This window comes from Silene latifolia, chromosome 11 (assembly GCF_048544455.1).
Source record: "Silene latifolia isolate original U9 population chromosome 11, ASM4854445v1, whole genome shotgun sequence".
Lineage (NCBI taxonomy): Eukaryota > Viridiplantae > Streptophyta > Magnoliopsida > Caryophyllales > Caryophyllaceae > Silene > Silene latifolia.
The window spans coordinates 5058317-5081303 of record NC_133536.1 but is presented as its reverse complement, the minus strand read 5'-3'; the positions used below and the strand labels follow the sequence as shown (position 1 = coordinate 5081303).

At 38.7% G+C, this 22987-nt stretch overlaps 3 protein-coding genes across 8 annotated transcripts; 1 reads left to right on the top strand and 2 right to left on the bottom strand.

The window, feature by feature from the left end:
* Positions 1–4127: 4127 nt before the first annotated feature.
* Positions 4128–5811, bottom strand: LOC141612792 (uncharacterized). Its single transcript, XM_074431543.1, has 3 exons — positions 5251–5811; positions 4918–5121; positions 4128–4406 (listed from the first exon to the last, which is right to left on the bottom strand). The coding sequence occupies exons 1-3, from the start codon at positions 5809–5811 to the stop codon at positions 4128–4130; spliced, it is 1044 nt and encodes a 347-aa protein (XP_074287644.1).
* A 1466-nt stretch (positions 5812–7277) lies between these two features.
* Positions 7278–11534, bottom strand: LOC141610742 (OBERON-like protein). Of its 3 annotated transcripts, none has more exons than XM_074428992.1 (3): positions 11348–11534; positions 8938–10084; positions 7278–8137 (listed from the first exon to the last, which is right to left on the bottom strand). In XM_074428992.1, the coding sequence occupies exons 2-3, from the start codon at positions 9932–9934 to the stop codon at positions 7581–7583; spliced, it is 1554 nt and encodes a 517-aa protein (XP_074285093.1). In that variant the 5' UTR covers positions 9935–10084; positions 11348–11534; the 3' UTR covers positions 7278–7580. The 3 variants fall into 3 exon arrangements, with proteins under 3 accessions (XP_074285093.1, XP_074285090.1, XP_074285091.1); XM_074428989.1 differs by having other exon boundaries at positions 8938–10104; positions 11348–11524; XM_074428990.1 differs by having other exon boundaries at positions 8938–9975; positions 11348–11524.
* Positions 11535–13064: 1530 nt separating this feature from the next.
* On the top strand, positions 13065–21277 carry LOC141610753 (DUF21 domain-containing protein At1g55930, chloroplastic-like). 4 transcript variants are annotated; one of them, XM_074429004.1, is made up of 15 exons: positions 13065–13765; positions 14738–14835; positions 14939–15032; positions 15639–15716; positions 15871–15974; positions 16102–16183; positions 17321–17460; positions 17541–17619; positions 17725–17785; positions 17991–18082; positions 18468–18533; positions 18954–19070; positions 19673–19852; positions 20530–20801; positions 20879–21277. In XM_074429004.1, the coding sequence occupies exons 1-14, from the start codon at positions 13265–13267 to the stop codon at positions 20761–20763; spliced, it is 1926 nt and encodes a 641-aa protein (XP_074285105.1). In that variant the 5' UTR covers positions 13065–13264; the 3' UTR covers positions 20764–20801; positions 20879–21277. The 4 variants fall into 4 exon arrangements, with proteins under 4 accessions (XP_074285105.1, XP_074285106.1, XP_074285104.1 ...); XM_074429005.1 differs by having other exon boundaries at positions 13088–13765; positions 20530–20806; positions 20882–21277; XM_074429003.1 differs by having other exon boundaries at positions 13107–13765; positions 20530–21277.
* Positions 21278–22987: the final 1710 nt, after the last annotated feature.

The following is a 22987-nucleotide window of genomic DNA, read 5'->3' as shown; positions in this document are numbered from 1 at the left end:
ACATACTAATTGCTTCTCATAATTAGGCAAGTATAATGTGTATATATGGGATACTCTCCATGTTATCCTAATCATTAGGATTATGACTATTTTGTCAAGCACCAAAGTCCTGGAGTCCAGGCCACTATGTTGTCAAGAAGCTTAACTATTACGAGTTTTGTATACAAGACCGTCTTTTGATAACAACATAAAGAAGGAGAAGTTATTCATATCCCTCATTTTTTCCTCGAAAATGTGTTCCTAACTCTTAAGGCCTTGTTTTTTTGGATTTAATTTCATCTCATTTCAGTTCAGTTCAGCTTTATTTAGTTCAGTTTAACTCCATTAAATTCAGCTCTAATTAATTCAGTTCAGTTCAAATAGTTTCAGTCCAAAAGAACAGAGCAAACTCCTAAGCATTTAAGCTTTAATCGGGACGTATTTCTAGTTACTACAATTTTGTGACAACTTTTAAAAGTTTTATTACTCTTGAGCTTTATTTTCTCCATTTATTTGATTTTTATTACCTAAGATTTACGAGTAAAAAATTAAAATATGATCCATCTATGAAAAAAAAGTGAAACCAATAAAAATATAAGTAATATAGGTTGGTCCTACTCGAGAGGATCAACCTAGTGTTCTTTTCTAATAAAAAAAAAAAAAAAGATTGGACAAAAAAGAAGGGAATTAATGTGAGTGGGCTTCACCCTACGTTAATTGGGCTTGGTCGCTTGGGCCATAAGTTTCAGCCCACTACATGTCACCGTCTGCAATCTAAACTAATTTCAAACCTGGCTGCTAAAGGTCGTCGACAAATTACTAAATATCGTCGACAATTTTAATGAACTTCCAATTTTGCCCCTCCCTCACACTCCCCCTTATATTTTCCTTTTTATTCAATAACTACCTTTCATATTCCAAATTTTGAAAAAAAAAAAACCCGACTCAAATTTCAACCAAAAAACGTATCGACCGCATAATTTCCATCACGAATTCAAACATTAACCAAGGTATGTGATTAGTATTAAAAAAATTTTGTATTATTTTGCTTAGTTTGTAAATTTGTGACGGAATTAGGATAGATGCCAAAGTTGTGACGGAATTAGGATAGATGCTTTGATTTCAATCGGATTTAGTCGTGTTTCGCGAAAATCAAACGGAATAATTGAAAAAAAAAAAAAAAAAATGAAAAACGAACTCGGGCCTGGACGAGGAACTTCTTCAAGTCAAGTCAGCCATTGACGAAAGAATTCCTCGTCTAATATGGGCTCGGACGAAGAATTCTTTCGTGCCGGGGCTCGGAGTTGGACGAAGGAGTTCTTCGTCCCTGCCCATTTGTCTTGTTTTTTTTTTTTTTTTTTTTTTTTTTTTTTTTTTTATGTTTTAGAATTTGTCGATACTTTTTTTTTTTTTTTTTTTTTTAAATATTTTTTTTCCGTCTTGTTTTGTTATCGTTATAAATTAATTAATTATTAATAAATTAATTAATTATTAATAATTATTAATATTTTTTAATTTACATAAACTTATATTTATAAATTCTTTGTTTAATTAATTTAATTAATCAAGTTGTTGTAAATATAATTTTGTTGCGTCTCGTTTAGTTTACGTAAAATATTAATTAATTATTATTAATAAACCCCGTTCCGGGTTAATTTTTTTTTTTTTTTTTTAAATTTTAATTTACTTCAACTTATTTTTTGGAATAGATGGCCGGTGGAGGAAATGACCGTCACGTTCGAGCTCGAAAGGGGCTCCAGTTTGAGTCTGAGGTTGGAGATGTGAGTGCCGATTCGTGGACTGATGAGCGGGTGGAGGAGGAGATGGTTCGGTCTGGTGATGTGATAGGTGAGGAGGAGGCGGGTATTGAGCGAGTGCGTAGGGTGCCACGTAGACGGACTGAGGAGGGGCGTTTCCAGCGGAGGTCGGATGGTAGTTCTAGTAGTGTGGTGGCTCCGAAGAAGAAGTCGGGTAAGGATGTCTCTTGGTTGATCGATCATCGTGTTCTGGTGGTCCCGACTTTCCCACGTGATTCCTAGCTTTGGGGGCCACATTGCCCACACCTTATGGTCGACTCCTAATGAGGTCGGTCGACCGGTTTTGACGGTTACCACCGGTTTGGTAAGACGAGGTTGTTGAGTAGTTGGCCACTCCTCCGCCGTTAAGACTATTTATGTGAGTCGGGTCTTTCTCACCTATTAGATTCCATGGCCGAGAATTATAACATGCCCCTTATTTTCGCCTTTGTTGAGAGATGGCAACCCGACACCAACGATTTTCACATGCCTTTTGGGAGATGTCCATACTCCTTCACGATGTTGCGCAGATCTTAGGCGTTCGGGTTCTTTGTGCTTGTTGTAAGGTGGAGAGTAATGACGGGACGTTGGCGGATCCCCTTATGTATGTATGTGGCTTCTTTGGGATTTCATCGAGCGATTGAGGTTGCGGTTAAACTCTACTAAGAAGGTCCCTATTTACAAGAGTGGGGGTATATTGGTAGATGCAGTTTGTGAAACGGCGAGAGCTAATTGTGATGTTGTTTTTGCTCGGGGTTTTTGGTGTGGTGTTGGGGTCGACACTTTTTGTCGACAAATCGGTGATAGGTTACGTCCTCGTTGTTTCCTTTAGTGTATGATACTGATGAAGTACACCACTACGCTTGGGGAGCCGGTGTACTTGCCTTCATGTACCGACAGTTGGGGGTAGCTTCACGTGCTGGTGTGAAGACTATTGGTGGTTGCTTGACCTTGTTGCAATCGTGGATCTATGAGTATTTTCCTATGTTCAGACCCGGTCCACCTTCGGCAATTGACCCTACTCAGCCTCGGTCGTGTTCTTGGAGATCCGTTGGTCCTTTCGCTCAAAATGCGGAGAAATTGTTGGAGTATCGGAGGTTGTTGGATGGGCTTACTTGTGCTTCCATTAGGTGGGATCCGTACGTGCGGGCCGCGTCGGGAGGATTATCATCCTCGTACTTTGTATACCGGTTGTATTCGTTTCATGGACATAGCGGAGCCGTACCGGCTGATCGGTGTTTACGACGGTTTGGGTATGTGCAGATCATACCCAATCCCATTATGAGATTGACGGCGCGTCGTCGCCGGGTTTGGTACGAGGTTAGTGTTGGGGTTGGGGAGACCGATCATCTTTGGGATTCTTTGGCAGGATCACGTGGTTCGGCCTTTCTCGTAAATCGAGACCGTTAGCTTCCCAGGTGAGACGGAGCGAGTATGAGGCTTGGTTTAATGGGAATTCTCACCCGTTCATCATTGATCCCGACCACCATGATGCCCCCCCGCCACATGAGGATTTTGATATTCCTGCTGAGGTAATAATATTACTTACAGTTGTTGTAATAATCGATATAATTTTCTTACTGTTCCTCGATAATTTTCTTACTGTTCCTCGATCGTCAAATGCAGAAATACAACATATCACCCAATTGTACATCGTAGCATAACCATATAGATCGAAACCGTCCATCCAATTACCCGAGCCACACGGTGTCTGATCCATAAATGTAATTCTAGCTACCTCCGTATCAAATCTCCCTGGGCCATAGATATGATCACGGTAATCGGGACTACGAATTTCCCTAAGTAAATCTGTTCTAGCCATCGTGAAATGAGATTGGTCACCCCGAACAGCATGTGAGATAACTCGAAAACCACAATGACCGTCTCCGTAAGGATTAAACCATGCTTCTACATACTCGTGAAAAAATGAAGGCAGGAAGTCACGATAAGAAAAATACCTCAAATCACCAATGGTGTAGTCGACCTCAAGAGGTGCACAATACGTTGTGCCGAAACTCCTCGTAGTCGTGGTAGCAGTGGTAGACGGTGTACCGGGGCCCGTTTGAGTGGACCGGGGGGTTCGATACGGAGTAAAACGAACCGACGGAGTAGAACGGGGAGTACTAGACGGAGTAACAGGAATCGTCGGAGTAGAACGGGGGGTACTAGACGGAGTACGTTGGGAAGACGGAGTACCTACTCGAACACGAACCCGTGCATGCTCAACGGCGGACGGATCTCTACGAGTTCCCCTACTCGGACGTCCTCTAGGGTTCTCGTTGACCCGAGGCTCATTTACATCCTCCTGATCCGGATGTATCTGAGAGTAAAGGGCATCGAACATGGATGATCTCATACTCGGATCCGCATTCGAATTTCATCGAATAACTCCTCCAACCGATCATCATCACAAGTCGGCATTGCCTCCGAACCATCGTACTCCAACTTCCTCCAAAATGCATGTAACACATCAACAGGCACCCGAGATCCGTTTCTAGAAATGCGGTGAAGTGAACAAGCACATAACAAACCAAGTGTAGTAGCCTTTACACAACCGCAATCGATCGTCAAGGCATCTTCCGTCATCTTGGCACCTCTTTCGAATTCTTTACGCAATTCAGTGATGGCATTCTTTGATATTTTGCAAGAAAGTCTGGAAAATAATCGCTGAATCCCCGTCAACCGCCTCGATCTAGATAACTCCAACGAGTGTCGGATCTCAACATGTTGCGTTTCCATCAAAGAATGAAACCGACTCCAGATGCTATCAATCGCGTTTCGCGCTATTGACCATCTCTTCAAATTCGCATGAGCCGACTCAACCCGGGATGTAGAAGTATTGCCAAAATGAGTTATCTTGTTCGTTCTATACTTGGCCCATTTTTCCAAGTGCGGGAACCATTGCCTCTCAATATAAGCCGCCACTCCCGCCCATTCCCTTGCCAATTTGCCCCACGCAACATTAAAGTTATCTTCGGTCTCCGCCCGACAACCGCATAAACAAGGTAAAAGTTACGTGCTTAGCCCAACTATCTTGACTCGTGATATCAAGTGCTTTCGTCTCCACGTTAGAATATATATGCCAAAGACATAGCAAGTGAGACGATCCCAGGAAAAACAATGGGAATCGCGTTCAACAAACCTTTCTCGCAATCGGTAACAATAGCATTAGGTTGAACGGCATCATTGAGCGGGGCCTTGATTTCCGTAGGACCCACAGATATTTCTCCTCCGACTCATGCGTCACAAGAGCATACGCGATGACAAAGCTCTTCCCGACGGGTGTGACTCCAACCATCTCAACAAGCGGAAGACGGTATTCATTTGTCTTGTACGTGGAATCGATCTGTACCACATAATAGTATGATCGAAACATCTTAACCGCACGGATGAGCCATGAACACGTGGGTTAGCTCATCGGTCTCGATCGTGACCCAATAATGAACGTACTTATCTTTGAACCGCAAGTGCTAACATCTGTTGTCTTAGGGTTTCTCCCATCTCTTTCCTCGACCCTTACTTTCCGACGTTTGTAGATTTGTCGCCGATTAGGTCTTGACTTTTCCGGATTCCGCTGATGTAAACCCGCACTAATAATTGCCGGTCTAACGTGAGCTCTAACTTGGGCATCGATAAAAGCCAACTCATCGTCATCAAACTTTGCAAAGTATACGTCGCCGAAATCACAAGACAACGTTAAACCATGATTATGAAACCCGGATCTCATCACAAGCCGCCACTTATTCTCTTCTAATTCAACAACTTTCATTGAAAATTTGCAATTGCACCACGCGGTAGCGGTGTTACCCCTCATTAAAGAATCGGCATCCTTATTTACGGGACCTTTTCCACCCATCCGACAAACAAAATAACGTTGTCTCAAATTCGTGTTACGACCAACTTTCTTGTTGCTTGATTTTTTTATACCAAACCCGAGTCGGAGCCCGATCTCATATGCCCAATTAAACGCTTCAAGTACTAGACGCAAAAATCTGGTTGGCGTAAAATGATCTCGAGTAATCAACACCGTCTCCATCGTTAATCACCTGCGCACGCATTTCAACAAGTTAGTTAGTTATTAATTCAATTATTTGCTACGGGACTAGTCGAAGTAAATATAAAATAATATAAAATTAATACAAACACGGTAATAAGTTATTTTTTACAAAACGAGTCGGAAATGTTAAAGATAAAAATTTCATATAAAGACGGTAATTAATTAATTCAATTGTTTTATAATACAAAAACGGCATTTAATTATTTTGTACACAACGAGTCGGAAATAACGGAAATTAATTATAATTATTTGAATTGTCGGAAACTATAAAAAATAAAAAAATTTAATACAAATACGGAAATTAATTATTTTATACAAAACGAAGTGGAAACAAAAAACAAAAAAAAAAAAAAAAAAAAAAAAAAAAAAAAAGTAACGAGAATGGGCAGGACGAAGGAAAACTTCGTCCAAGACCAAGCCAGACGAAGGGATCCTTCGTCCAAGACCAAGCCAGACGAAGGATTCCTTCGTCCAAGCCCAACAAGAGACGACCCATTTCTTCGTCTGGACTGGGCCTGGGACGAAGAACCCCCTCGTCTCAGCCCAGTTCCGTGTCCTTTTTTTTTTTTTTTTTTTTTTTTCAATTGCTTTTTCATATAAATCCGTCACAAATTCTATCATAATTCCGTCTACATTCATGGCATCTATCCTAATTCGGGATTCAAACGATAATAAAACATAAATTTTTAACAAAACTAAATCGTAAACTAACCTCGTTACTATCTTCATTGTTGAAATCGTTGTTAAAATCGTTCCCGTTCATGTTGTTAATTACAAAACCCGACTTTTTTTTTTTTGGTTTGAAATATTTTAGTGAGACGGTGACTTGTGTTTTAGTGAGACGGTAATTTCATTTCTGTTTTGAGACGGAAATTGCATTTTGGTGAGACCAATATGGAGTCATGATATGGAGGGCAAACTTGGAATTTTACGTTAATTGTCGACGATATTTAGTAAAATGTCGACGACGTATAGCAGGACCCATTTCAAAGGCTTCACCTTTTATGCATTCTGCGCTGCGGAGTACTCACTTGGTCACTCCGCTCTGTCCCAATCATTTGTTTACCATATTTATTCTTTGTGAGGGATATCAAGGGTAAACGAATAATCGGGATGGAGGGAGTAGAAGGCTAGAAGGGACACAATAATGCCAGTAGCAGGTTTCATCCATCCTCGAGGTTGTATACAAAACTGTAATGATTCATTATGATGCTTACGATCCTAATTCAGTACCATGTTTACGATCCTGATTCATTGCCATTGTTACGGCATAACATCCAAGGATCAACGAGCAAGGAGCATCGCAACTCAAATCACCGTCATGAACTTGCCCACCATCCTCATTTTATCTATACCTTGATTAATCCTGCACCCTCTCCGAAACATACTACTGGGATATATGTCGTGCCTATACAGTATACACACAATGCACACGGCCACGAGTATTAAACACTTTAAACAGGATTTCAGCTATTACAAATGCAAGTCATACAGCGAATATCGTACAGGATTACATAATAAGGCTACAAAATACAGATAGGTAAATAAATCCACCCTGTTCCTCTAAAGGGTAGTAGCTATATGGGTAGTACAACAGCCAAGCCGAATAACAGTTACATGAGAAAAAAGCGCTATTATCTGCAGTTACTTATGGCAATATAAAATACCTTCTACTATTTGCTGGTGATTGAAATTCTGAAGAAATACCAGAGGTCGTTTTCTCGCAATCCAGCACCAGGTGACATGTACTATGCGTTTTTCATCGCATCTTGTAGATTTGAGTACATGGACGAAGAATTATTCCCGTCATTGTTATGTAATACACGAGAACCCTCTTGAACCTTCAATTTCTGAAATAGGTATTGCTTCTCTGCTTCTGCTTCGCTCATCTTAAGTTTTAGGTATCGACTACGATAATCTTCTTCGGATTTCTCGGATTTGGCAATAGCAATGTTTTGGAGCATCTCGGCTTCTCGTCTTGTCTCATCAGCTTTCAGCTGGAACATGTCAGCTTCTGCTTGTTTTAGTTTGACGATACTCTCAAGCTCGTCAATTTGTTGCTTCCTTCTCTGCCTCTCAAGCTTGAGCTCTGCTACTTCCCTGGCCTTATCTTCCAGCTCACGGTCACAGGTTTCGAGATTGATTCGGGCTTTCTTCAACATTCGCAGCTTCTCGTCAGCCACCATTTCCATTTTCCTTACGGCTTCCTGCACTACTTCAGCAATTTGTTTGCAGGCCTCCTGTGGGGCCAATAGTCTCCCACCTTCCCCTAGTTCTGCATTTCTCGACGAGTCTGCCTCAAGCTCTTTAATAAGGAAAAAAAAAAGATCATAAGATGAAGTCATTAAAAAACAACACATCATTAGCATTACCAGAATGCCTTCAAATAGGCTCCTGTACCAAGAAACTCAGCAAGATAATATGGGGACATATCGAATCTAATTGTCAATACTACATTTGAAGTTAATTACAGAAATGGACCAGAAAAGTAGGAAACCACATAGTAGATAGGATAGGTAGACCACTCATATCAGCGGACAAAAAGAGCCGATCTTCAAAATTATTACTGGTTAACAAGCACATCAATGTCGAATAACGGGTTGATGCAAGGTTCTTGTATCTTTTTTCAGAGGCTTTTAGTCAAAACCATTACAAGAAAAAAGGCATACAATTAACCTTTTCCATGCCGTCTCCAAACGGTCACAAGGCACTCTCGTTATACTTGCAAGCACTTTCCCAATTTCACCCAACATGGTTTCTATATCACAATCATTTTTACCAACAATGTTCAAATTTTCTATACTTGTTTTTTGCTTTTAGATGTCAAAGTCAGTCACATTACAAGTAGATCAACTCTTACTTCTTGTATAGCAGAGTCGAGGAGGCATGCATAAAAGATGGAAGCAACTGCCTTCCCCTATTATACCCTTTCAATATGCACATGACGCGATATTACGAGAATAAGAGGTCACTCAACAAAAAAAAAACAATAAAGGAATCAAGAATCGGCCTTTATCTCATGACTATATAAAAAATGTTCAACATAATCATTCATAACCAATATCTCAAATCGGCTGCGAGAATTATATAAAATAACGATTGTACCTTGGAAGAACATCAGGATCACTCGGCAAGCAGTTGAGTCTGCAAGTCCGCCCTTCATCTTCTCTATAAGCTCCTCACACTTCCAGAAAAGTTTTCTACCCTTAACATCTTCACTTCCACGAAAAATTCGGCCAACTATGTCCAGTTCATTCATCAGGGCTGCTCGATTCCATGAAGGTGCACAATGCTGGAATACATCTTTCACCCAACCCAATAGCTCGGACGTCCTATTGCAAGCCCGACATCTGAACAACATCTCAGCCTGTCCAGTTACACTCCTGCTAGAGGTGCCCATGCAAATCAACCCATCACGAATTGCACAATCGGTATGGGTCCAGTGTGAACACAAGTCGCAACCAATCCAACGGCATGTATTCACTTCGAAATCAAACTTGTTACAGATGACACACATACAAACATTACAGAAACCATTCTTGCTTGCACATATTTCACAGGTACAGTCATCTACAGGAAGCTGGTTTTGGCACGCTATGTTTCTACACCGTTTGTAGGCAAAAATCTCAAACAGGGAAGTCTGTGAAAGACTGACATTAGGGTGCAAAAACGCCTGGATTCCCATCTTCAAAGCTACAAGAATTTCCAGTTGTACACGGTGAGCTCGAAGCAGAGTCTTAGCTGTCAAGTCCGACCTACTCTGAACAAGCTTCTGAAGAATTAGGAATTCCTCCCGTTGTTGGGTCCCACCGTTTCCCTCAAGAATAACACGTAATTTATTCTTCAGTTCTTCAAGGTATTCTTCTGGAACTATTTGCATTTTCTCACAGACAATTTCAACACTTTCCTCGGCTATGTTACGAAGAGTGACCTTTTGGCCAGTAAAGATCCTGCGAACAACCGACTGTTCAAAATCATTCTCGTTCCTGTCAATATTTGATTTCTTTACCACAATTCCATCAGCAGTAGGTGAGGTATCTCGTGAACTAGCACTCTCTGTTGGCGATTCACGAACTTGATTTGCCATTAATCGAGGATCCATGACAACTGCAAGATATCAAGCTACCGCCAAACTATCGGATCCTGAAGCAATCCCCTTAAAGAGTGAATCCCTTGATTTCAATACTCGACTCCAACTCAGTTGTTTACAAAATTCAAAATTTCAACTGCGATTGTCATGCAATTCAGGTACCTGAATATGCAAAAAGAAAACTATCTAGTGCGGTTACAAAAAGGTAAAGAAAAGTCCAAATTAAAAACCAATATTCCATTGAGATTATCACTGATATACATATTTGTACTACCAATAAATGGACATCCAACATCTTAGAGCCAAGGCGAGTGTCTAAAGGGGTTGATGCGCGGTGGCGGAGCCTGAATTTCTAACGGAATACGGTAAATTTTTAACTCAAGTTCTCAAATTTTCCAGTGTTCAGATCGCCCCTGCTAGCCCGTATAGCTCCACTGGTGTTGGTGCGATTTTTCAACATTATCAAGTCCACCAACAAAAACTCACGTTATCTTGTCACTAGACCATCTCACCAAAGTTTTGCAACACTATTAAAATCTTATCCTCATTTCTTTTCCGAATTTTGAACAGTAATACCCCCTCTGTCCCAATCATTTATTTACCTTTGATTAAAATACCTCTCATAAAGAATGAAAAAGTTACACAAATGATTGAGACGGAGCGAGTATCATACTATCAACCAACACCTCACCTAAACTACTCAATACAGTCCTCAACAATATATCCCCTAAATCAAACATACATCACCATCACCAACAACAGCACTTAATACCCTATCCCAAGTTTTGTGACACCAATAAAATCTTATCCACGAATCAGTTTTCAATTTGTGGGGATATAATAGTATATCCTTTACCTCCGAAAATGAACATTAGGTGCGTATCCAATGTCTGAAACCCCCCCCCCCCCCTCCCTTTGATACTTCACTTAAGACCAAAATATGATCATTTCATGAACAAATAACCGTATCTGACACTCCGACACCATCCAGTCGAGTCGGAGTAACATAAGACCTCAACTACTGAATACAGTTCACAAATTTTTCTCTCTTAAATCAAATATACATCAACAACACTCATCATCTCCACAAAAATCTAGCTAGAGCAAAATCATAATCGACTTGAATACAAACACTAAACACAAATCAAACCAAACCGAGCCGAAAGAACAAACATGAAACATTTCCCCCAAATTCAACCAGCTAAACCCTAACTCATCAAATTAAGCAAACACGAACACTAACTAATCAATCAATCAATCAATCAATCATAATAAAACAAGCTAAATTTCACAATCAAGCACAATCACTCCAGAATACATCGCAAACAATCAAATTAAAACTCGAATTGAAATTAATCGAAGCAATAAACAGCAAGAGCGAGTGAAATCAAAATACTAGATGAAATACATGCATGTTGAAATTACCTTAACTATACGAAGCAGATGTTGGAGCTTGGAAGGGAAGGTCGTTAATGGAGGAGAGAGAAAGAGTGTTGTAAGAAGAAGAAGAAGAGCAGTCGAAGTTGAATTTAGAGCGAGAAAGAGAAGAAAGAGAGTCACTGAGTTGACCTCCACTTATTTATGGCTTTTCATTTCATTTTATTTTATTTTTAGGAATTTGATTTTAGGCCGTTGAGTAATCAAGACTTTTCTATAGAACTTGTAGTTACAAGTTCAACTTAGGTAATACGTTATCGGTTGGTCTCATTTTAGACGATTATATACTCATTCAGTCATTTTATATCAGATCAATGATAACACCGATCGTTTTGCCACTATTTATGGTCGTAGGAATTTTCGATATTATTCTTAATCTATAACACAAAATATAGTTATGTGAGATCTTGTTTGATTTATCGTCATGAATACTATACGAATATCAATTTTTTATAATTTTTAATAATGCATAACAAAAGATATTTACGTTGCAAAACGTGTCTCGACAAGTGTGAAAAAATCAATGATATCATTGTTCTGGTATGGAGGGAATATGTTTTAACGGTAAAATGAGAAAATAAATACATAGCTAGATTGGATAGGAGTTTATTAATTCTCTTTTTATTTCATCCATTTAGTTGACCTATTTTATTATTTAAGATATTATGTCTATTTTAAATGATAAATTGTGATACGTTACGAGAGGAATTTAATATTATATATTGAAATGGATGAAATGATCAAAAATATATAAATCATTTTAGGTTAAGTTCAACAATTTTAGTGCCTTGAGTCATTGACGTAGTTTGACGAACTCTTTTTGAAAAATAGATTAAAAGAGTGGTGGCGGCAACGTCAAGGGGCGGATGGCCTAAACTTGATTGTTATCGTGGTGGGGGTAGGAGGAATACTAGAAATGTCATTGAGATGGAAGTGCTCGTGCCTTGTGTTGGTCTACCGCATTTGGAAGAGAAAATGACGCGGTCTAGGCACCCGAATGTGAGCTTTGTGTCACGTCGGTAAAATGAAATGGTGGCCCACAGCCCATAACATCTCATGCTGTGCCGTGTCATGCTTGAGTGTGTTTAGGCAATTCCTCCATTAAGCCTTATTTCTCTCTATTTAGAGCTCATTCAAATGTTTCGTGTCTGGGTTATGCATAGTCTAAACTTCAGCACAGGCGTGTCGTGCCAAACTCGTCTCTTGCTGAAATAGGCCATGGGTCACGCTCTCCCAAGTCCCAACGGCCCGCGCACACACTTCCATCTCCAATTAAAAAGAATACTATATGTACACATAACGTTCGTAGGTCCCACCCACATCCGCCCTAGTTGGCAAGTCTGACTTGTTCGGGCCAGGGGGGGGGGGGATATGATATTTACACATGACCTAAACCTGAAATTTGACAAATTCGACCCGCTACGAATGACCCGACCTGAAACTTGAACTGAGGACCCGAGCATGACCTAAAAACCAGAATTAATCCGAATAAATTTGCTCCGATTCAAATGTTTATTGTTGCAAAATGACTATTACCCCTAAAACTATTAATAATAGACCCAAAATGATCCGAACCTGGAATGAGCTGTCCCGATCTAACCAAAATTCTTACAAACCCAATAGTACCCGACCCAAATTCAACCCCACCGAATCCGACCCGATTGACATACATAAGTGGAATCAACGAAACCGATTCCTGATACCGAAAATTGTACTCAATGTCAGAATGAACCAATTCCACGAGTTGTTTGCAGGGTTGCACATCACATACTTCCTGCAACTGATATGTCTTCTCTCAACTCTCCAACTTTCCACAGATCATTCGTATTTCATAACATGTTCTTCAACATTTCTTCCAAATTTTGACACAAATTAACAAACTTTTTCGTAACACACAATCAAGAAATGCTCTCAACACTAAACCCTTCATCTCTAAACCCTCTAAAATTAACAAATTTGTCTCAGTTTTCCCCAATTTTCCAACCTTTTCCAAAATCCATCAACTACCCATATAAATTCTCCATACCCCAAATAAGACCCATTTCTTGTAATTTTAAAAACAATAGTTTAAAGGGTTTTACTCAGAATTCATTAAAGTTTCAATCTTTGAAGAAATGGGGATTTATTGCTGTTGTTTGTTTGATCAAAGGTGGGATTTTTTTGGGTTTAATGCTGGGTTGTAGTATAATTAGGTGTAGTAATGTTTTTGCTATGGAAAATGGTATTTTGGGAGGTGGTAATGTGGGATTTGAGGGTGTAAATTTGATGTTTCAAAAAGCTTGGCCGGTTATTCTGAAGATTTTGGGTGCTTTTAAGGAGCATGGTGTTGTTTTGGGTATTCTTTTGGGGTTGTCTGCTTTCTTTTCTATGGCTGAGACTTCAATTACTACTCTTTGGCCTTGGAAGGTTGTATTTTTTCCCTTGTAATCGCTCCTTTCAAGTCATTTTCATACGTTTATTCAATATATGCGAGATAGTTGATGTTTTGAATTTGTTGAATTTAGTTGGTTGATGTTTGTTTAGTTTCAAAGGTTAAGTTGTCTTGTTCGACGAAATTTGAGTTCTGTAAATGCAGTGTATGATTTGGGGATTATGTATTACATCTCCTAGAACCTGATGTGGTATACTGGCAGAGGTGTTTTGGTGATTGATGTCTTGAAAGTTGCTTCATGAAGTGCTTAAGAATATCTGGAATTGTAAGCAATGGTGCAATCACATTAGGGCAATACTCACATTTTCTGTTTCTTTTTAAATGGGCTAGGCTGTTTAAAAAAACAATGCCGAGTTCAGGTATGACTTAAAGTTAGCCAGATTAGTCTGCCATTAGGATTTGCGAGTCTGTGACATTGCTTCAAAGCTTGGTATTGGGCCCTGGGAGTAGAGACTTAGACGTACGCAGCAAAATAGCTGTTCTCGAGAGACCCTTGACTGTTGTACACTTGTACTGTAGGTAAGAATACAAACAAAATCGACCAATTTGAATTATAGATTGGTTAGTGGATTTGCAAAATCCTCCAAATCCATATTTGAGGTTGCAGTTTGTAGGTGCCAAGTTTGAATTTTGAAAATCAGGAACCTGTAGTTTAGTAGCCATCTTATTCTTCGCTGCTGCTGCTTAGAGTATGGTTGATATAAAATATGGAGTAATGTGCTGCTGGATGTATATGACTGAAACGGAATATTACTACTGTTTTAGAAGTTTCATCATGTGTGTTTCATGCTATGTTTAAAGATCACAATTTAAGTTTGAAACATCTGACTGCCAGCATCCTATCGTTTGTTAAAGTCATACTTCCTCCATTCCCTTATATTGCCTCCTTTTTTTGACATTGAAAAGCTGTCGAATACCATTCTTATTGCACTACACAATATATACAGGTACGCGAGTTAGCTGAAAAAGACACTGAGAATGGTGTATTCAAGATGCTTCGCAACGATGTTACTCGGTTCCTTACAACTATTCTTATTGGAACAACGTAATAAAGATTCTCAAGTTGTTTAAATATATTCGAACATGTTTCAAAAATTAATCTAATACCTCCTAATTGATTTTTTTTTTTTTTAACATGGTGGAGTTAGTGTGGTCAATATAGCAGCCACTGCACTTGTGACGGAGGCAGCTACTACTTTGTTCGGTGAAGCTGGTGTCAGTGCTGCTACTGGTGTTATGACAGTAAGTCCTGTGTGATTATTCGCCTCATGTTGGACTTTTTGTATTTGTTTGCAAAAGAATGTGGATACTGGATACTTCATTCAACAAAAGACCAACAGACATTTTTCTAAAGTAAAGCCTTTTGTGTTTTATCAATTCCAATGTTCTCAACTGGCTGTTCTCCCTTTTTTTCTGCGCTTGCTGACGATTCTGATGTGCATGTCTTGATCACATGACAGACATTACTGGGTAAACGGGTCAATGTGTGTGGTAGTAGAAGGGAGAGCTAAAGGAACAGTCCGAGTACACCTGTTTTACACTCTTGTTTATAGATTGTCGAATATTTAAGGGTTTGTCTGATAAAATTGTCGGAGAAAGGGAGGGGAGAGGGACGGGGGGGGGGGGGGAGGGGAGGAATGGAGTTATGGTCCTTGTCGGAGGGATCTAAGTTACTAACCAAATGAAAAATGTCTCCCTTCTCTCCATCCAAACAAGGGGTTAACGACTTAAATTTACCTCCTATTAGTTAACACCGTAATACTTGTAATGCGATGAGCTGATGGATAAAGTTTTGATTTTTTTTAATCTTTGATGAAATTAATTAATTTGTGTTTATGCTGGCTTTAGGTGGCTATTTTGCTTCTGACAGAAATCACACCAAAGAGTATTGCTGTCCACCATCCTACCGAGGTTGTGAAATTTGTGGTAGGCCATTAATTTATCCGATCTTTAACTTTATAAGATTTCTTAACATTCACTAGGAAAGGAAAACCTTGTGTATAAAAGCAGATTTTTTTTTGTGAGTATTTTTCATATAATTCTTTTGAACTAGTAATTCCATCTTACACTTCATTGCTAGGTCAGGCCTGTTGCATGGCTTTCTCTTGTGTTATATCCTGTTGGAAGGGTTGTTACTTATCTGTCAGGGAGAATGCTCAAATTGCTCGGCTTGAAAGCAGAAAGGTATGTCTTTATCAGTGTGCTATATAGATTTCTTTCATTCATCATGAAAATTTCTAGTTTGCTTATATAATATGATGTTATTATATTCCAAAATCTTAATTCTATTACCTCTGGCTGCATTGACCAGTGAACCTAATGTAACTGAAGAAGAACTGAAGCTAATGTTAAGGGTTGCAGAGCTGAGTGGGGCTATTGAGGAGGAAGAACAGGTACTGTTTCTTATTGAAATTTTTCATTTTTTTGTGATTAGAATTGTCCTAAGTGATTTTGTGATAATGTGTTAAATGCATAGCCATTTTGCTTTCAACTTTTGTTTTTTGAGTTTCAACTTCTTTTTTTCGCCCTAGGTGTGACGTTGGGAGAAGTTTCACAAATATTACTATACAACTAGTTGTATAATAAGGATTGTACAACCCTATACATTAATCCGAGCTTATATGCAATTTTATTGAGTTTTGTAAGAGTTCATTTTTTTATGTTCAAGTGTGTGAGTTCAAAAACTTTAAAGGATAGCTCAGATTCTTTTTAACAAAACTCGAAAACTTTAGTAAAGAGCTCGGATTCTACACCATACAACCGTATACAACTGGTTGTATAATCTACTAATTGGAGAAGTTTTCCCTAATTTTTCTCTGCTTGGATTAGTGTTAAATAAATGAACTATACTGGAAAGACGTTAAGGGCATGTAACAATGAAGAGTCAATGATAGTCTTTCCCTTTGTCTACAATGGACCTCTTATCTGTGAAACTAAGTGACGCATGTACTTTTTGAAGTGTATCCTCCAACACTTTAAGAAATGAAACATGGGTCGTTGTAGGTAGATTACGTTTCGTAGAACTTGTGCCAAATAAGATGAAGATATGTTGTCAGCTCTTAATTGTTGCTCCCTCTAAATTTTTGGAATTGCTTCGTTTTCCACTTTTGGACTATTCTTAGAAATTCGAGCATGCTTTTGTGATTAAAATGATAACTTTGTTGGTGAGGTCCCCCATCCCAATGATATACCGTAATCTTTGTTCGAAAAGCCAAAAGCAAATAAAGCATCACGAAGGAATTAGAAGGAAAAATATTTGCTTTTAGTTCCCTTTTGGCTACTATCCTCTTCATATTATTAGCAACCACCTTACCCCTGCGCCTCGAAGGTTCCTTCCTATGGTTGGATGCGGCGGTGAGGGGTATCAAATGTATGCTACCTTACCCTTGCTGATATCTATTTTAAAAGTGTTGTAAAAAAGTAGTTATTATGTTCTAATTGTCGTGCTTTACGTTATAGGAGGTCATGATGGATAATTCTCCTTAGACCTTGATAGTACAATGTTGCATAACAATTTTCACTTTTTGCAGGATATGATTGAAAATGTATTAGAGATAAAAGATACCTTTGTCAGGGAGGTGATGACTCCTTTGGTGGATATAATTGCAATTGATGCAGATGCTACATTAATGGACTTCCACGAGTTGTGGGTTTTGCATCAGTTTTCAAGGTATTTATGTCTTATATTTTAGTTTATTTAAATTGGATTATTTTTATTTCTGGTGAATTAATTTTTTTCTTCCATAATAGAGTGCCCGTTTTTGAGCAGCGCATTGACAATATCGTTGGTATAGCCTATGCAATGGATTTGCTAGACATCCTTCAGAAGGTAATATTTTGATAATATTGTTTCCAATCTTAAAATCAAATTCCATAATTATATTTTGTCTGTTACTACTTACTAATATATTGTACTTTTACTCTTCAAATGAAGCAAGAACAACTTGATGGATCAGTGGTGCGAGACGTACTGCAGCCTGCATTTTTTGTACCTGGTAATTACTTTAGACTGTCAAGTGATTAAAATCCTTACTTTAGTTTCAAATGTTTCTGTTCAAGAGAGCTATGCCTTTTTGTGTGTGTTGCTACTTGCGCTGAATGCAGATTGTGTTGATCTATCGGAAAAAAAAGATTACTTATAATGTGCTCTGATTTGGGTTGGAAGGTTAATACTGAGAGATTTTTATGCACATTTTGCAGACTCAATGTCTGTCTGGAACCTTCTCAGAGAATTCCGCATCCGCAAGGTGCACATGGCTGTTGTTCTTAATGAATATGGAGGAACAATTGGGGTAAGTGGATGATTTAAGCCTCGTTTGAGTGACGCGATTTTCACATTTTGTTTGAACATTATAGTATACTGGTACAGTAGTTGCCATTACACAGTGACTCCGGTCTATCGATGCTATTTTGAATGCGATACGACGACATTACCCTAGTGTCTCCAGAAGTCAAGGACTCCGACAAATGGTAGGGTATGGGTGTCAATTGTATGCTGCCTTATCCATGCGTTATTTGAAAGCAGGAGGAGTGTGGTAGACAAGTAACTATTTTTCTAAGACGACTGAGCTTGTTATGAACATTGTGAAACTAGAATGGCAGAAAATTGTGCTAAAATTCAAATGCATTTTTCCTCTGGTTTAGTTAATATATTCAAAGTAATTGTCCATATCACAGATAGTTACTATGGAAGATGTCGTAGAGGAGATTGTTGGAGAAATCTTTGATGAAAATGATTCCAAGGTAATCTATTTCATCCGAGAGCTTTTGTTTAAAGATTTTAGATAAAGTACTGCTGTGTAGTTTGTTATACGAAATATGTGCTGATTATGTTTCTATATGTGAGATTAGAATTATCTACTGTCCTATACTTTAGTTGTATCCGATTACTTAGTATTCCTCTGAGTTAATTCGTTAAGATTATTTAAATTGATGAACAGCCAAATGAAGCTGGACAAAAATGTTGCAAAAATAGAATCAAAGTTTGGTGAGAACACCGACGTTCAACTAATCATTGTCAAGGATCATTGTGCAGTGATTTCTTTTAGATATTTTATGACACTGCGTAATTGATCATTTGATGAATCTACTTCGCCTTCTAGTCTATTTGCTAAACACTTTCCATAGTTTTGGCTGACTGTTAGACTGTCTAATGGGTAACAGGAGGAAATTCAGAAAAAAACCGGGTACATCATAAACCGAGGTGATGGTATTTTTGATGTTGATGCCAGCACATCTATTTATCAGCTATGTGAAGATTTGGATATAACTTTGCCTGAGGTATTATATTACTTCATGTTTTTGGTATTACGTTTTAATCGATGATGATTCATTGCTTCTTGACCTAAACTTATGTGCATCGACTCCTACTGGGAAATAATTGGTAGCATATATTACAAACATTTCTTGCTTAGATCAGAAGCCATTGCATCATCTATTTCCGATATACGGGTACTAAGAAAAGAGCTTCGTGCATAGGTTTTAATAGCATAAGAATTTGGTGCTGCGTATATAGGATCCACGATCTTTGGGGTTTGGCAGAACATGGTGTTCAAGTAGTTCATGTGACTTTCTGCTTTTGAATAAACATGAGAGTTAAAAGCCAATAACCAATTTCAAACAGCATTGATATGGAGGTTAGAAGAGCAGAAAACATTAAAAATATGGATTCCGAACGATGGAAAAAGAAAAGGGGAACATGTGTCGTCTACTGTCGGGAGATAATAAAATAGAAGGACTTGAGGAGTTGATACAAATCTTCTATGACTATCTTCTTAGTGCTGATATCTACTATGTTCTACGTTTTTGGTCGTTAGGAATTGTAGGACAATGTTCAGTGTGGCTTTTCTGATGTTCATATGCCTTTTCCATTTTGACTCCAGGATCATCAATATGAAACTGTTTCGGGTTTTCTTTGCGAAACATTTGGATGTATTCCGAGGGCTGGTGAAAGCGTGAATATAGTGCTTGATAAAGTCGAGCGAGAAGAGAGTAATAGGGACAAGACTGGGGACCCTCATCATACACAATCGAAGGAAAAATATCAAACTTACAAGCTTGAGGTATGGATTTTTCACGCTCTGGATAATATTTCATAGTATTACGTTTTTTTGTGGTATTTTTTTCACAACATCCTGATAACGAAGCCACTATCATGGAACGTCACTTTTGGCAATGGCTTTTCAGTAGTTGATGACTGTGCTTTACTTTCCATTGTTATGGCAATGGCTTTACTTTCCATTGTGATCAGTGCGACCTCGCACTATTCTGATGTCAACCTAGCCCCTCGTCGCAAAAACTCGCGACTCGTCTTTGATGTCATAATCCTTGGCTGTTAATCATTAGTTTTGCTACTATACCACAAGTATTTTGTTAGTAGGCTTGCTGTTGAGGTGGATATGTCTGTCATATGGTGGATGACTAAATGAGTCATTCGGTCCGAGTATGAATTGGGTCAGTTCTGTAGGGTCATTTCAGATGTTATATGCACTGTGAGAAGTGTGAGTTTGTTTCCAGTGTGATTATCGAGTCAGATAGGTACGAAACGAGGCGGATTATTTTTTGTTTTGAGTCACAACTCTCGGATTGTGTCTGTTAAGCATTCAGTTTTGTGTTAAGTTAGAACTTAGGTGTAATTTCAAATTAGTCATTTCTAATCATTTTGGATCTTCGACTAGAATTATTTTCGGGTCCAGTGTTATCAGGGTCTCACACTCTCACCAGTTCCAAATCTATGCAGATATTGGCAGCCACGGCCAGGAAGGTGAGTTCAGTCCGATTCAAACAAGTGAAACAAGGTGACTTGGAATCAATGCCTCCAAAGTTTACCCAAGTCGTTCCCAAAATCATGAGGACACGGCTACGAATGAATGAGGAATCGCTCAAGAGTGATGATGGGAAGTTGTTTCACGACAAAGTGACCCATGATTGCATAACTTCTGGACACGAAGTTGATTACGCAAGTGATCTGTAGTCATTGTCGGACCTCCTTGTAGAAGAAAAGCATCAATGGTAAGGTTTTGAATGCCATGGCGAAATAGGTCATTGGGTATTTGATTTCCTAGACTCGGATTATGATATTTTCGAAGGAGGGTTTTTTCAAATGTATAAATATAGAAAACGGAAAGGTATACACGAGGAAAGAAGTGATCATATCCTTGAAAGACATTTGAGAAGTAGGGCAACCGGAAAAGGGAAAAGGCGCCGGGGTTAGAAATGAAGTTAAATTATTAGGAGAAGTTGTTCGATAAGTGAACGAGGTTGTGGCCTGGAAAGGCGTTCACGGGGATGTTTTTGGTAACCAAATGGGCGAGGATTATCGGACCTTCATATCAGCGATAATGCTTATTTGTTCTTTCTTGAATTTGTTGGTTTTCCCCATTTGTTGCAGAAGATTTAGTGTATTTATTGAGAAAATAAGTTATATACTCGTATATACGAAACGAAAGTTTATGAACAAAACAAGAGCCGAAACACTTCAACTTCAAGTTGTCCGTTTATTGTTTTTCGATAAATTTATAGGTTATGCATGAGACATGAGGCGTAAGTCACGATCGTATAACAATGAGAATAGAAAAGCAAGTACGATGGAAGGATAGTGATTAGTGACCAAAATCGATCATAGACGACTTTGTCTATACGGAGCACTGTACATACAAAATGTTACTACTCCGTATTGCATAAATGTGGAGCGAGTCAATAAATATAGTTTAACAAATTAAAATACAAGATTTTTGGAGTAAGATGATACCTTTAAGAATTTAAGGCCTACATGTATTTGGTGAAAATAATGGTCATGTTAATAATTAATTAGTACTCTTTCCGTTTCAGTGACATGGTGGCTCCACGTTTGGTCCCAGGTGCCGAATTGGTGGTTCCATGTTAATAATTAATTAGTATTCGTTTCATGTTGATTCAATTAGTTTTACATCGATTCGATTAATTTAATTTAATTAGTAATCGTTTCCATTGATTTTGGCATTCATTTCCTATCATGAAGATGCTGGGAGAGTAATGGTATTGTTGTTCTTCAGTCATCATGTTGGGGGTTAATGCTCGAGTTGAGGATGGAGATGCTGAGAGAGTAACCTACTAAATTGATACTCTCTTTAACTCAATAGATTGTTTATACTTTTATTATTTTGTGAGCAATATTATAATTAAATGTAACAATTTAATAAGTTAGAGGGAGTATTAAATAATGCCGAATAGTTTGATGTGTCGTGTATTAAAAGAGGAGTATTTTTTGGATAGAAGTTTTATGGATACAACGATGAGTGTGAACCAGAGTTATACATGGCGGGGTATATTGGAGAGTGGAGAGGTGCTACAGTTGAGCGTTCGTAGGCGTATTGGTGATGGGATTAACACTAATGTGTGGTTGGACACCTGGGTCCCGAAGACTTTTTCGCCGTGGGGGGATGCTCGATTTGGATATGAAAGTGGCGGATTTGATCTTTGGAGGGTGGGGGTATGGGTGGAATAGGGATTTAATTGAGGGGCTTTTACTCCCATTTGAAACGAATCTTAAATATCCGTTTGTGTAAGGCGAATAGAAGAGATTGGTGCTTTGATGCGGAAAAGGATGGCAACTACTCGGTAAGATCAGCCTATAAATTGCTCGCAGGCGATGGGATTGAGGAAATAGGACAATCAAAGACTTTGGATGCGGAAACATGGCTAAAGAATTGCATTTGAAAGGTGGATGTTAATAATATGTTATACCTCATATTAAAATCTTATTTTGGCGACTTTGTAATGGAGCAATTGCTACGAGAGGCAACTTGGCAGCCTGTATGGAATTGGCGAATTCTTTTTTCCCACAATGCCATGCATCAAGACTTATCTACATGTAGTTAGGGATTGTGGGTGGGTTGAGGGGTTTGAAACGGGCTGGGATGTGAGGTACATATGATGACAAGAGAGATGAACTTGAGGGAATGGACTGAGGAGGTAATGCGTGATCCTGATAGACAGGAGAAAGTAGTGTTTATGACGGGATGTTGGGCAATTTGGGAGAGGATAAATAAGGTGATTAATAGGAATAATTATCATAGTTAGGCCTCAACCATCACCTTAAGGTTTTGGTTGAGATGGTTCATCTATCATGGTATCAGAGCCAGTGTGGCCAAAGGTCACGGATTCGAATCCTGACAACCTCAATAACTCCTTAAAAACTCATGAAGTGGAATCTCAGC